The 14005-nt window shown below is 41.1% G+C and overlaps 1 protein-coding gene across 1 annotated transcript in view; it reads left to right on the top strand.

Moving 5' to 3' along the window:
* The first annotated feature begins 3008 nt into the window (after positions 1-3008).
* The window catches only part of LOC103819716 (potassium voltage-gated channel subfamily KQT member 1-like), a 411297-nt gene continuing 400300 nt past the window's right edge, over positions 3009-14005 (top strand). Inside the window, exon 1 of the mRNA XM_030238669.2 lies at positions 3009-3391. Within this exon, the coding sequence (XP_030094529.1) occupies positions 3009-3391 (383 nt within the window). The remainder of the gene's footprint in view (positions 3392-14005) is intronic.

A 14005-nucleotide genomic window follows, 5' to 3' on the forward strand; every position in this document is an offset into this window, starting at 1 on the left:
GGTACTACTATTCCCTCAAGGGAAATTTATTTTTAACCTTAAAATATCCACAAAATTACTGGTTGGTTGATTGGTTGGTTGGTTTGTTGGTTTGTTGGTTGGTTGGGGGTTTTTGTTTGGTTTGTTGGGGTTTTTTCTAGTTTTTTTTTTTTTTCCCCTCCATACTTTGGCTAGTTTTGTAGAGCTTGAGTAATTACATTCAGGAGAGGTCAGAGGTGAGGAGAGATGGGAATTTTTTCATTTAGCAAATTATTGTCTGGAAAAGTTAATAGAGCACAGAGTATAAAAGTATTAATCAATGCAGCAAGCATTTCAAGAAGAAGCAAAAACCTGGAAAAGGATTTTTGTAGCTCCTGTCAGGTATCAGTTCTCAGTGACCACTCACCTGCAGTAGTGTTTGGAATAATGTATTCAACTCTGTGCACAGGGTAAACTGAGCAACACAGCCTCCAATGAAAATGTTCTGGATGGGTTGGCTTTTAGATCAGACTGCATGTATCATGTATCAACAAAAAAGAAAGGAACTAAAAGGGTTTGGGTTTGTTTTGTTTTGGAGTTTTTACAGTGGTATGGAAATATAACTAAGAAACTAAGAAATAACTTTCTGGAAATCTTTCCAAGGAAAGAGATGCTTTAGCCCCACAAACAATTATGATAAAAAGTGAAGACTATGTGCAATGGTGGCATTCCCCACTGTTGACAACCATAGGGTGAAAGGGGTACCTTTGTTCCATTCTCAAACTCCTGGCTCTGGAAAAGTGGGAAGTTGAAGTTTGGAATGTTGGCATTGCAGACAACAGTCTAATTTCTCTTACAAGAGGGAGGAAAGGAGAGAAATAGCAGTATTCACTTTCTCCTTCCTGATTAGAAAGGTCAACAATAAAATGGAGAGTTGGATGCTGGAATGGTTATGCTTGGGATTCTCTTCCTACCAAATTAATATAAAAAATGACCTGGAGCTCAAGAGGGCAACAACATGAGAGAACCCTGATTTTCCAGTACTTGATGTAACAATGAAGCATTGCTTTTGGCTTTGTCAAAACTTTGATGGAAAAAACCCTGAGCAACTGAAGCTGCTGTTTAGACTTTCCCAGTATAAAAGGAGGATGCAGAGCTTCCAGCTTGCCACAGGCATCACCTAATTCAGTGTTTAAAGATGTGCAGTAAGGAAAGGCTGCTTTTAATGCATTGCAATGAAGTGTCTGCAGATAAGAAAAAGACTGGGAGGGAAGTTAAGCTGTTGCTTGTGATTGCTGGTTTTGACAGCAGGAAGAGACAGAAGTAACTTCTCTCTGAAATCATCCAAACTGTTCCCGATTCTTTCTGTGCCTTTTGCAAGGGCAGCCATATAAGGCAGCCCAAAGGGAGGGCCCCTGCCTTGCTCAGGGTGGGACTTGGGGAGCTGTGGGCAGAGCTGGGCAGCAGCTCCTCAGCTCCTCTCCTGAACCTCTCCAGGGACTCCACGGTGTGCAGCAGCCGCCGGGAGAGGGACACGCCTGGAGAAAGTAGGTGCTGATTGCCAGCTGATTTCAGGTTTTGCTGTGCTGTGTCTGTGGGATGCCGTGTGTGGATGGAGCAGCACAGGAAAGATGTTGCAGGCTTGCAGCTCTGCCTTAGACAACCTTGTCCAGGCAGCCTCAGCACCCCAGAGTGAATGGGTGTTCTTAGAGGTGCTTCTCAGGGACCTGCTGCAGGCTGACTGGGATGAAGGGCTTTGTGCTTTAATGTTTGCACCCTCCAGCTGTTCATTAAGAGAAGTGCTGAGGCAAGGGATGTATTTCTCTCTTTGCACTAGGACTGATGTGGAAATGTGAACTGGTGCTCACCTTTCCATGAGCAGTGTTAAGAAATGAGTCCTGTGTAGGAGAGTCATGTTAAAATGAATACATGTAAATACTTTGTGGAATAACTTGGAGGGCTCTGTTCAGATGTACTGCACTGGGAGTTCATTCACTACACATGAGGAGCTTTAAGCAACAGCAAAAAATAGGCTTAATTTAAAAGAGGGGTGGTGTGTGAAGACTGAAATTGTGTCTCTAAAATATTCTACTGAGGCTAAAGTAACTCTGAATGTGGGGTGTAAGAAATAAGCCAATTCTAAAAAAGACATCCACTCTCAGTCTTACAAAATTATTAATGTTGCTGGTAAGAAATTCCTGCTCTGTATTAGCAGACATTGACTTCTGCTTTATGAAATACATATTGATCTAGAAGAACCCTATTGTCTTTTCTATTTTGTCTAGGTACTTGTTTGAGAGTGGCAAAATTAGCTGCAAACATGAAATAGCTTGGAGAAAATTGAGGATCAGGCCAGGGAGTCGTTGATCTTTTCCCATGTACCAATATTAACCTCCCAGTGTCAGTTATCATTAATGGCATCCTCCTTTTTATGCTTGAGAAAAGTTGTTCCAGACTACTGTGGACTGCAAGATTGGGTCCTGTGAGGTGACTGAAAAAAATTATTTAAGTCTTAAATTCTTCCTGTAATATTGATGCTCTAGATAAGTTCTTCTGAGGTGTGGGTGTTAAAGGTCAAAGCCTCATTCAGGTGTGTTTTGGGCAACACTTCATTTCTAATCAGGGCACTTCAAGAACTGGTCAGCCTAAAGTAATCTTGTAGGATCTTAAAGTAATCTCGTAGGATCAGCTCTCTCTGCTGCTGCACAAGTGTTGCACTGTTTAAATAGTTCTAGGCTTTCTTCTTAACAGTGTAATTTTGAAATTAATTTTCTTTCCTTCCTCCAGAAGTCTCAACTTCTTTCCTTTCCCAGACTCCTGTTTCTTTTGTTGTTACTGCTCGTAGGTTTTTCTGACTTAATTTCAGAGGATGTGAGTGACAGCAGGTGACAGGCTGGCATCTCGCACTTGTATCACAGAGAAGCTCCATGATAACCGCAAAAAGTCATCTTATCAGCTGCTGGAGAACCTTGGGCACGGAAGACATCCAATCCCTCCTTGATGATTTTAAATATTGATCAGAGACAGCAATACCTGGGTGTTGCAGCAGGATGTCCTGCGGTGGTGCAGAAACTGCTGCGTACCCGCTGTGTAACCACCGTGGGCAGGATCAAGGCTCCGCTCTCCAGCTGAGCACTCTGAGTGGAAACAGCAGATCTGCAGCATTGTTGGGAGTCAGGGGGAACCTCAGCACCATGCAGTATTCTCCTGTGGCACTGAATCCAGATCCCTCCATGGATAAGGGAGCCAGGATTCCCCAGAGCCCCGGGGAAGGCACAAAGGCTGCAGCCTGCTCGGATGGTGGAGCCGGCAGGACCCGGACCACGGAGTGCTTCCAGAGCCAATATCTGACCAAAACCAGCACCCAGGGACAGGTCTACAACTTCCTGGAGAGGCCCAGTGGGTGGAAGTGTTTTATCTATCATTTTGCTGTGTAAGTATCTACATTTTCACATGATCTTTGGTGTAAGAAAAATCTGAAACTGGCCATTTAATCAGTCAGGAATCAGTACTTGATCTCCTGTGCTCAAAACCTGTTCCGTGAGTAATCCTCTCAAGGCAGTGGAAAAGCCAGGTCCTCAAAGAATCAGCCACTCTATGCAAAATCATTTCCAGGGAAGGCTTTTTATTCTTCAAATGATCTTTGTTTTCAAGGATGTACATGTATATTTGGAATTTCTGAGGGTAAGTCCTCTGTGCTTCTGGCAGATCTGATTGCTGATTGAGCTGCTTTACACTGTTCAGCTTCAGACACTGCATTTTTTAGCAGATGTGGCAAGTCCAGCTGTGATGAGACACATTGTGCTCTTTTAAGTTTGTTTTGCTTATGTTAAAGAGCCAAAACAAGTAATTTGTTAGACAAACATATAAGATTACTAATTTGAATTGATTTATAGTCGTGAACATGAAATGAGTACAAACTTAGTGAAATGTTTTTCATTATACCATGTATGTAGTACATGCAAGGAGGCAATTAAGGCTTCCATTTACCCTTGTAAAGCAGTGGTTGATATATTAATCCAGCTGTTTCTGTTTTCTTTGGTTGCTTATGGTATCTGTCAAGCTTAGCAAGACCTCAATTACTGTTCTAAATGCTGCTTAACAGAAAGATAATTTGTCATCTTAGCTGTAGAAAGAGTCCAGTTGTGCTCTCACTGAGACCAGAGCAAGTTTTACTGGCCAGCTGAGCCAAAAGGCCTTGCTTTTATTATAACATTAGCATATTTCCTAAAGAAATGCAGAGTGTTGAAATTACTCTGCTTGTCTGAGATAGATAAACTATGGCCTGATTGATTGTATTTTGGGAAAAAAACCCACTATCAGTGGCTGCAGTAAGGAACTGCCCAGAGAAATATATGGTAATTCTAGGGATGAACCCTAATCCTTCTATTTAGCATAAAAATAGTCTCATTAATACTTGCTTCCTTTCCCCCCACGATATCATATATGTATTTTTGAAAGGATTTTTTGATTAATGAAATTTCTCCAAGCAAAAAGATAAAGCATCTTTCAAGGACTATGCTAATAGCATGCTTTATTTCTAAGGACTAAAAAGATGTGATTTGTGTAGATTTAAATATATGAATAGTCATGATTTAAGCCTAGTTGAGACAACAAATCTTGCTAAAATTCATTTGTTTCATCATCTGTGTTACTTTAATCCCCAACTGAGGCTAACCTTTAATATGCACTTTTTTATTCTGGAATGGGCATTAAAATAAAGCAAAAAAATCTATACACCCCCTCAGTAGAAAATAAAAGACTGGTAATACTAACAGCAACAGTTTTTTTAAGGATTCCTACCATTTACATGAAAGAATATGTAAATGAGTGCTCTTAAAAGTTATTTGTCTTTGAGGCTTCTAGGAAAGAAACATTTGAAACAGCTTTTGGCAAGCATTTTGTCTGAAGGATATTTTTGCTAATAATTATCCCCGTAACTACATGATGTGTTCATTTAAATAACAAGTTTCTCTTTTGGAAAGAGCATGCCTTATAAGATTATATATCATTACTGCAAAACATTGTTAAAAAATAAAATACTAATCTAAAATACTCTTAATTTTATAATTGGAACAACCTGTAATTCATAAAACAGCTTCCTGTGTTTTATGTGTGGGTTTGGAGGTAACTTAAGTGCAGCTGATTGATGGTGATGATTATGACTATTTTCCTAACAAATCCAAACTTTCAAGTACATGGCTGATATTTGTGTAGCCTAGAGGAGCTGGATGTGCTCAGTCCCTTCTGTCCTTCATGTGCCACAAAGATCAGACAATTTATTTACAGAGTTGGGGGAACTCTCTGTCCAAGAGGGACTGGAATCTGTTCTGTTCTGGAGTCAGTTCTGCTAGAAAGAGCCTGACTGTCCAAAACCAGGCAAGGTGAGGGAACAGCAAGTGCTCTAGGAGGTGACCTCTTCTCATTCTGAAATTACCAAGATAATCACTGGTAACACTTGTAGACATTTTCTTTTAAGGGAATAAGCTCAGGGTTCTTATGGAACTTCATGACAGTGTTAGAAAAGGGAATTATTTTTGCCTAACTGAATCTAGTATTTGTATTATTTTAGTGGAGTTATTGGAGTTTTAGTGGAAGTTGAAATTATGGTTTCAAACCAAAATGTTTGAAGGGGTGAGTGGGTTTACTGAGAATCCTTCCCGCTGGTCTTGAAAACTTTCTCATTTGCTGGTTTAGGACTGTGAAATACTTCACTTCCAAAAAGCCCAGTAGAGTAGAGGATTTCATTAGCAAGAGCTGAGACCTTGAGAAGCAGCTGCTCCATGAACTGGCAATGTATTGATCCAAACCCTGCAATTCCTGTGGCTGTGTAAGGGCCTCGGGGTGTTGGAGATCACCTGTGTTAGAGCCCAGCTATTTGCTGTGAGGTCCTCAGTCCAGAAAAAGCAGTATGTGCCTGGCTTGGATTAATTTCTAAACTCAGCTATGCACTTGCTTAAATCACATCCAAATGTCAGGAATTAGGGTATAACCCTCATATTTTGTTTCTTGAAAGAAAAATACAACATGTGATGAATTATTTATGGCAGTGACCTTACTTGGCAAACCTACACATTTAAATCATTTAATTGCAGTGGAGTCTTACTTATGGGATGGATATATTTCTGAAGCCTACATCCATTTAGTGACTGCTGGAATGGCTCCACCGTAGGCTGGAATGTTGTGTCCACCTGGCTGGCTGTCACTTATCACCGTTCTGTGAGCCACAGAGGCCACCTTGTGTCAGCCCGAGGTGATGTCGCAGTGTGGGTTCCAGGCAGGAAACCCCTGAGTGTGCCCACGATCCAGTGTTTTCCCCCTCAGTTACACCCTGCTCACTGCAGTCCTACCCCCTTTTCTTATCTTTTCCATTTCTCTGGAGCATGCAGGGACTGCTAACTTTGGTCTTTTGTGCTGCTCTTTCATGGGTAGATGAATTTTTCAGTTAAAAAGCCAGAGACTTAGAGGGAACCTGGGTTCCTTTGGACTAAGAAGTGAGGGAGCAGGACAACTGGCTAACACTGAGAATGGTGAAGGAGGGAGGAAGGAGAACCTGGGACTGAGACACTGAGGTCCACGTGGTGTGGTGGAAGCTGAGGCTGGTGCCAGTGATGCTGAAACTGGAGGAAAACAATACAAGAGCAGAATAGCTCAAGAACAAAAAGAATCTGACTTAAGCAGGAGGCACAAAGGAAAGAGGAAAAATAGTTTGTGGAGATCAGAAAGCTGGATACAGGCACAAAAGGGACAGCTGAAATTGGTCAAGAAGCTCAGAGAGCTACCGGGAGGAAGAGGGGTGGGACATAACAGCTGGGAGCTAGGGAAAGCGGGGGTGTGGAATTCATGATGGGACAAGGAACCTTTCACCCACAGGCAACTAATTTGAATCTTGTCCAAGTCAATAGTTCAATAGAAGAAGCAGTGATGGCGGTGGGGAGATACAAAAGGAGCTGTTGGTCCCAGTCCAGTTCTTAGCAAATGGATGTCACATCACCTCTGGAGTCAGCACAGCTGGACGGGCTGCTGTCAGGCACTGGAGAAACCACAGGCTGGCTGGGAGTGGAGGCAGGTCCAAGGCAAGGGGGAGGTCCAGGACAGGGACTCTTAACTGTGTTCTCAGGCCTGCCATTTTCTTGCTGTGTAACGCTGCAAAAGCTTAAGTGAGAACTTGCAGCTGTTCCAGGTCACTTTGTGCTGGTTTGGCCACTTGTTAAATGAGTGTTAGACCTTGCTCTCATTCAAAAGTTAGAGCAGCCTTTGTATGCCATAACCTCCATTGGGATGAGGTGAGCTATCTAACAGCTCATTGCTAACAAGCCAGCGTGGGTTCTGCTCCTCTCATCCACCTCCAGCACTCAGCTTGCTCCTGCCAGCTGAAATTGTCCTTTGATGGTTAAACCTGGAGTTACACCTGGATAGCCAGTTCAGCTTCTGACACCAGCAGAAGCCTATCCCAGTGGGAAAGAGTGGATGGTCTTCAGTCAGGTTAGTACTGCACATGAAGCGCCTTGAAACACTTCCCCACTCTTGTTTTCTCAGTGGATCAAAATTACTCGTTGAATTTCATATAAAATTGTGTACAATAATTGCAAAGTAACATTGCAAATCATCTGGCAAATACTGCAGACCACCTGGTTTGACTGCACAGCATTTCATAAAGGCAGATTTTGGGTAGCCATAAAGTCTGCTCTGCAGGCTGCCTTGAGATTTCTGGGGAAACAACTCCTCCAAATGGTGACTTAGAGAGGGTAATGGCTGTTGCTCCAAAATGTTCCTATGGGATGCTGCCTGTCTTTGGGAATTGTGTGGTAGACAGGGAAAATGTCTTCCCTAGAGTATGGTTTCCCAAGAGCTGGCAGAGTGGTTTACCAGTGCCAAAAGGTCTTGGTGCCCCTCTGTCACCTTCCCTTCTTCTCTTCTGGCCACACATTTCTGCTGCACAACTCGTGTTTCTTCTGGCACTCGCTGGAGCCCTCCTATGCTTCATCAGCTCCCTGACATGGCAGGAATCTAGATCAGCAGGAAATGAGGAGCTTTTGGGACCTTAAGGAGTTGCAGCTTGTCAGCAAGTGGTCTAGTGGGGCTGCAACCAGCACTAACACAGTTGGCCAAGACTGGAATGGAATGAGGCAAAGTTCTCTTTCTTTTTTTTTTTTTTTTTTTTTTTTTTCCCACCAGAGAGCTGTGGTGTTCAGGGCTCAGTTTTTTATGAAAACATGCCCTAGATTTACTTTGTTACCCCTCTCCTCCTCCTGACTCCACCAGCTCCTTCAAAGAGAAGCACATGTGCACACACACATCAAAACAAACACACATACACGGACACACGTACCTGTTCCTGGCAGCTTGTTGAAAAAAAAACCCAACTGAACAATTACTGCTGAATAATTAAAAGTGCCTGATCCTTCCAAAAATGTGAACAGCATCCAATAACACCACGGACTTAAGACTTCATGAGGAAAGTACAAAAAAGATCAAAAAACATGTTTATAAAAGGGGGGGCTAGTCAGCAGAGGATTTTTTCCTTCAGAAAAGATTCTGTCTACCAATGTCTGTGTCACTGTGAGTAATACATAAACAAGTGAGTTCTGATTATTTGGACAAATTAAAAATTGCGATTTTTTTCCTATTATTGTTTCTCCTCAAACTTTGCTTTCTCAGGTTTTTTTACCTCCTCCAATTCCATGTAAGAAGTGCTAGTTGTGTTCTGTTAATGCAATTTCAGAAGTTCAGAGCCACCATTCTGGCTGATATTCCATTTTTGTTTGGCATACAACTGTTGCTGATGTAAAGAACTTTAAAAGGCAAAAAATGTAAGGGTCTAGTGGTTCCATTTAATGGGGCACTTGCCTGCATATATTTTGATTCTTTGAGTGTAGCAGCTCTTTAGTGAACTGAAATAAGTTAGCACAGTGTTCTCCAGCTCCTGTTTTTATCTGGAAATGAAGCATATAACCCATTATTTATAACTGTTTATCTCAAAGGGACTGTCAAATTCCCATTTCTGTCCTTTCCACAATTATCTCTAGAATGCAAGCAGATATTTTGCTTTTTCCAATGATGTGATTGTAATATGACCAACACAAGCAACAACTAAAGTTCAGAGTAATTACAAGCACATGGTTGCTTTTGAGATTCTGGCTTTGACCTTGATGTCACAGCTTAATTCTGGACATGGTGTACTTTCATAAGAGTAAGGCTTATTATTATTATTATTATTATTAATCATTACTTATTGTGTTTAGGATGTTTCTTGCCAGCATAACAGTTACTTATTTGGAATTTTGTATAGAAATGTCACTGACAAAGTTTTCAGTTTAGACATACAATGGCTGCTTTTCATCTGTGTACTAATTACTGAGAGGTACTAAGCAGATATCTCTGATGACAAGCTTCAGGTACCAAAAGAGGAGCAGTATTGAAGAGAAGAAACTTATTCATTAAAGTAGGGTGTTTCTCTTGCTCCTTAGAGGTGCATGGATGAGGTGGTGGAATGGCTGAAGTTGCTAATGCAGGTACACTTATATTAAAGAAAATTGTCATTAGGGTTCTGTAAAGTTCCAGGATTTGGTTGTTCTAAAAATACATGGAGGTAGTTATTAATTTTTAACCTCTCTTCCTATGGAAATGAGGTTTCTGCAACCACACTGTCTGAGTGTGTCTATCCAAAAGGGCCTTACCAAAAACCTTTGAGCCAGCTGGCGAGTTCCAGCTGACATCGACAGGGGATGAGACATGTCAGAGATATCGTGCTTCTTCTCATTTGGTTAAAACAGACATTTGTCTAGAGGAGGCAGAAATTAATGTCCCCAAGATGAGAACACTTCACTTTAAGGTCCTTTAGATTGTTTGGCACCAAGGAGTCTTTTCAGGAGAGAGATGTTAGGAAAGCTCCTGAGGAAGAACTTGGATCTGGGAGTACTTTGTGTTAGGCACCGTCACCTAACCACAGGGCACAAAGCCACAGCATGAGTAAGTTCTATTTTAATTTTTTGAATTATTGATGACTTTTTCCGTCATTTCTGTAAGAAATTCAATCCATCTTATTCCAGAAGCTCAATTTTGTAATAATCTGAGCAATTAATATACATTAACATCTGCCCCCACAGGCTAATGTTGTTTCTGTAGTGAAAACAAATACTGTAGCCTGACATTGCTATGGTGCTGTTGATGGAATTTGGTTATGCTTTTGTGGAAAAAAACCCCCTCTGTTCTTACAGAAACCAGCAAAATAAAAAGATATTCCTTGGTATTAATGTTACAATTGCTCATGAACTTGAGGACTCCACACGGTACCAAATTCAAGAAGAAAAGTGATGATCAAGCTGGCATTAACTCAGCGGATGTATTTTCACAGCATCATTATATACATTTGTTCTTTCCCTTTCCTTATTCTGAACCCAAGAGACATTATTTAATGTGAGTACTATGGGGAAGCTGGTGTTGCATTTTGAATGGTGGTTGGAATTTCCTGTTCCCTTGGAGGTGTGTCCTAAATCAATGCCAAAACCTACTGACTTTTGTGTTACAGTCAAGGTTGGTGATAAAAGTATCAGAATCATCAACACTGAAGTCATGATGATGGACTGGTTTTGTCACTGTTTAAAGAACTGATTATGTCTCATCTAGAAAGTCTTAGCTGTAGAATCAGAAGGGAAGATTGCAAGACATGCAAAGATAAAAACAAGAGAAACACAGAGGCACAGACGTCAGTGGAAGAAATGGGCACTCAGTGGAATCAAGGAGCTTAAATCCCAGGAAAGGCAGGGCATTAAATAGAAGGTTTCAGTAAGATCAGTGCTCTGGGTGATTGTAAGGGATTCATGAATACAATTTGTCAGTTCTGAAGTACTGCCAGAAAAACTCATAGAAAAAGCAAAATCCAAATCTTAGTGCTCTTTGAAGAACAGCAATTAAGTTAGGCTGTCAAATGTTTGGAAATGTGAAGTGCTCATTACTAATGGAACTGTGATGTTTTATAAATACCATCCAACAGCTTGGGTCAGTAGATCCAGAAAGTTGGTTTCATCTGGGATATTTTTTTGAAGGATGTGTGCCTCATGCTGTGGTTTGAACAGAATTGGTTTTAGCTGTTGATCCAGCCCTGTTTGTGATGAATTCTGTATATGCAGGTAATTTCACTATTTGTAAGTGAAGTTTTAAATTCCCTTGGTGGTGTAGAAATATTGACTTATTATTTCTGATAGGAACCAGGAAGGCAACTTCATATTATGTGCAATGGGGCTATTGGGCATTTCTGGGTGCCACTCAGAAGAGACAGCTGAAAAACAGATATCCTCAGTATAGCCATGCAGTAGGTGGGACCTTCCTTTGGTTAAGGACTTCAAAGCTCTGAAAATATTTTATTCTGGGGTAGAAAAAGAAAATCAGATATGGCCAAATTCTCTGCTAGGCATGCTCCCTGTTAGTAGAGTCCAAAGCTAGGCAGGTTTGCATTAAAACGTGTCTGGGTCTCCTTCTCCACTTCTGCTGAAACCAGCACATTCCCAGACTATTTCTAATTTTAACAGATTGGTATTTTCAGCAGAAAAATTGTCCCTGTACCAAAATTTCCAACCAACTCTAATTTGTGTATGATCACATATGGATAAGCACAGGACCTTTCAAAGACACATCAAACCTCAGGAGCCTGGAAACAGATTTATGAGAGAACTGAGGGACATCAAAACTTGCCCACAAAGGCAGGGGGACAACCTTCTCTTCTTGACCTAGAAACTCCTTTGGATAACAAAAAAATGTAAGGACCAGGAGTGAGGTTTTATTCACACCAGCAGGAATGTTTTTCAGAAGCACATGGCTGTTCAACATGAGACAGTGGAGCCCCATTTAGAAGAAAGTGTTTCATTCTCTCAGGAATGAGAACATGCACTTTTAGAGTATGAAAAAAGAAAAAATGCTCTCCTTAGTTTTCCTGCCACAAAATGACCAGTTAAAATAGAAAGCAGCCCATGCTGCTGGAGCCCCTCAAAGAATTTTCTGTTTGCTAAACTCATTTATTGTCCCTAACAACAGGCTGACTTAGAGCTTTTGGTCTCCTTTAGACAACTCTGTAGTCTGTCATCCAGAAAAAAGCTGAAACTCCAATGGGTGTAGTTGCACATAGATTTACTTGGACATATTAGCCTAAATTTAGTCAATTTTTCTTTTAATTTAAGTCCAGATGAAGCAACTGCATTTCTTCTCCCCTACTGTGATAGTAGGCTGTAACTTTGGCTTAGTTTCTTAAACTCTTGGGACAGTTTGTGTTGGAAGGGACCATACAGATCATTGAATTCTACCCCCTGCCATGGGCAGGGACACCTTCCACTAAAGCAGGCTGCTCAAAGCTTCTGGAGAAAGTAGCAGATAGAATAAAGGATTATCTAAAGAATCTAAAAGGCAGGATTTCCATGTACTTTCAAGTGGACCATGTAGAAGCCATTTGTAGTTATCTACCTGGAGGGCTTTCAGAGAGTGAAGAGAGGCACAGTAACTCAGTTTTGAGGAAGGAACAGGACACATCTGGTTGTGTTAAAATCGTCAGCAACCCACTGTCCAGGACTCTCAGTTCTACAGAGCATGGGTTTCAATAGCTTTTCCATAACAATTTTTGTTGTTTTGCTTTCATTATAGAGCTCATATTTTTCTAAAAGTGCTTTTTTCTCTAAAAAAACCTTTGCAGAGTCAACAAAGTTTGGTAAAGCCCAGAAGGCCACAAAGCTACTGTTTTGTGCTTGGTTGCCAAGGAGTATATCTCCATCTGTGAATTTACAAGTTTGTTCCCTCCCCACCCATCCCTTTTTTGTTGTCCAAGAGATAACATTCCCACGAGCATCTGGTAAATCAGCACTTCAAGTACACTTATCTGCAGGAGATAAAACACAAAGCCCCACGTGCACAGTTTTTGCTAGAAATGGAATTATTTGCTGCAAAACTTAAAAGGAGGAATTATGACTACTCCTACTTAAGAACTTCCATTAGGCTTGTCTTCCATGGAAAATAAGTTTCTTACAGCATGACCTTTGAAAGGTTCACCCTGGAGAAAGTGCTTGACATCATTTTGCTCTCAGTGTTAAGTTAACCTCCTAGTTCCCAGTGTTTGTAGGCTTCAGTGAAGTGTGCTCATGGTCAATAAATCTATTAAACAGAAATTGTCCCTGGCTACAACAGCAACAGAAACATGTTTCCAGTCACGCCAGCTACTCTCCAAAAGGAAGCAATGTTTATGAGGACCAGAACATAAAGAAGCAATAATTTGAAGCCTTTAACAGGACTGCCTCTTTAATCTGGTTAACACATGGGACAGATTTAAGGATGATGGTCTAAAAGCATTGATGACAAAGCAGTTGTATTTGTGTGTATACCTGAGGCTTAAGGAATTGAGGAGAAGTCAAGAAATACTAAAATTTTGTTCACATTGACAAGATGTCTCTTGGAAGAGCATGACACTTCATCTTCTGTAAGTGTGAACGGTGTTAGGCGAGAATCTGAAACCAGAGGGGAAGTTCTCACATACTCCTCTTTCCTCTGATAGGTAAATTTTTTTTCTTTCTGCTCAAAGAGAGAATGATGAAGAGTCTGCAAATAGGTGATCAGGAATAAATTTTCATCTTCAGAAAAAAAAAAGTTGGAAAAGAAAGACAGGTGTTTTGAGAGGAGATACTTCACTATTTTTAGTAGCTCAGTGGCAGAAAAGGGAAAAAAGTATTTGCGGAAGTAACAGCTCAGGTTGTGGCTCAGCATCCTCAAGAATCACAGAAAGAATGAAAGAGAACAAAGGACTAGAAAGGAGAACCTCAGTTCCTTTAGGATAGGAAAGAGTAGACCAGCTCTACTAGTTGGTAATTATTTATATCTCTGCCTTTTAACTTCCTGCTTTTAGGAACTGAACAGCTGCCAGTGGGTGAAATTGTTCTCTGTGGATGCAAATAACTCCCTGCAAGCAAGTAAACAATCAGGCCCTGTTTTCTCACCCTTCCAGCACAGAGAATTGTCCTTTGCAGAAGAGAGTATCGATAGCAGGGGCAACACGAGGAAGCCAGGCTGG

This window comes from Serinus canaria, chromosome 1A (assembly GCF_022539315.1).
Source record: "Serinus canaria isolate serCan28SL12 chromosome 1A, serCan2020, whole genome shotgun sequence".
In the NCBI taxonomy this organism is placed as follows: Eukaryota; Metazoa; Chordata; class Aves; order Passeriformes; family Fringillidae; genus Serinus; species Serinus canaria.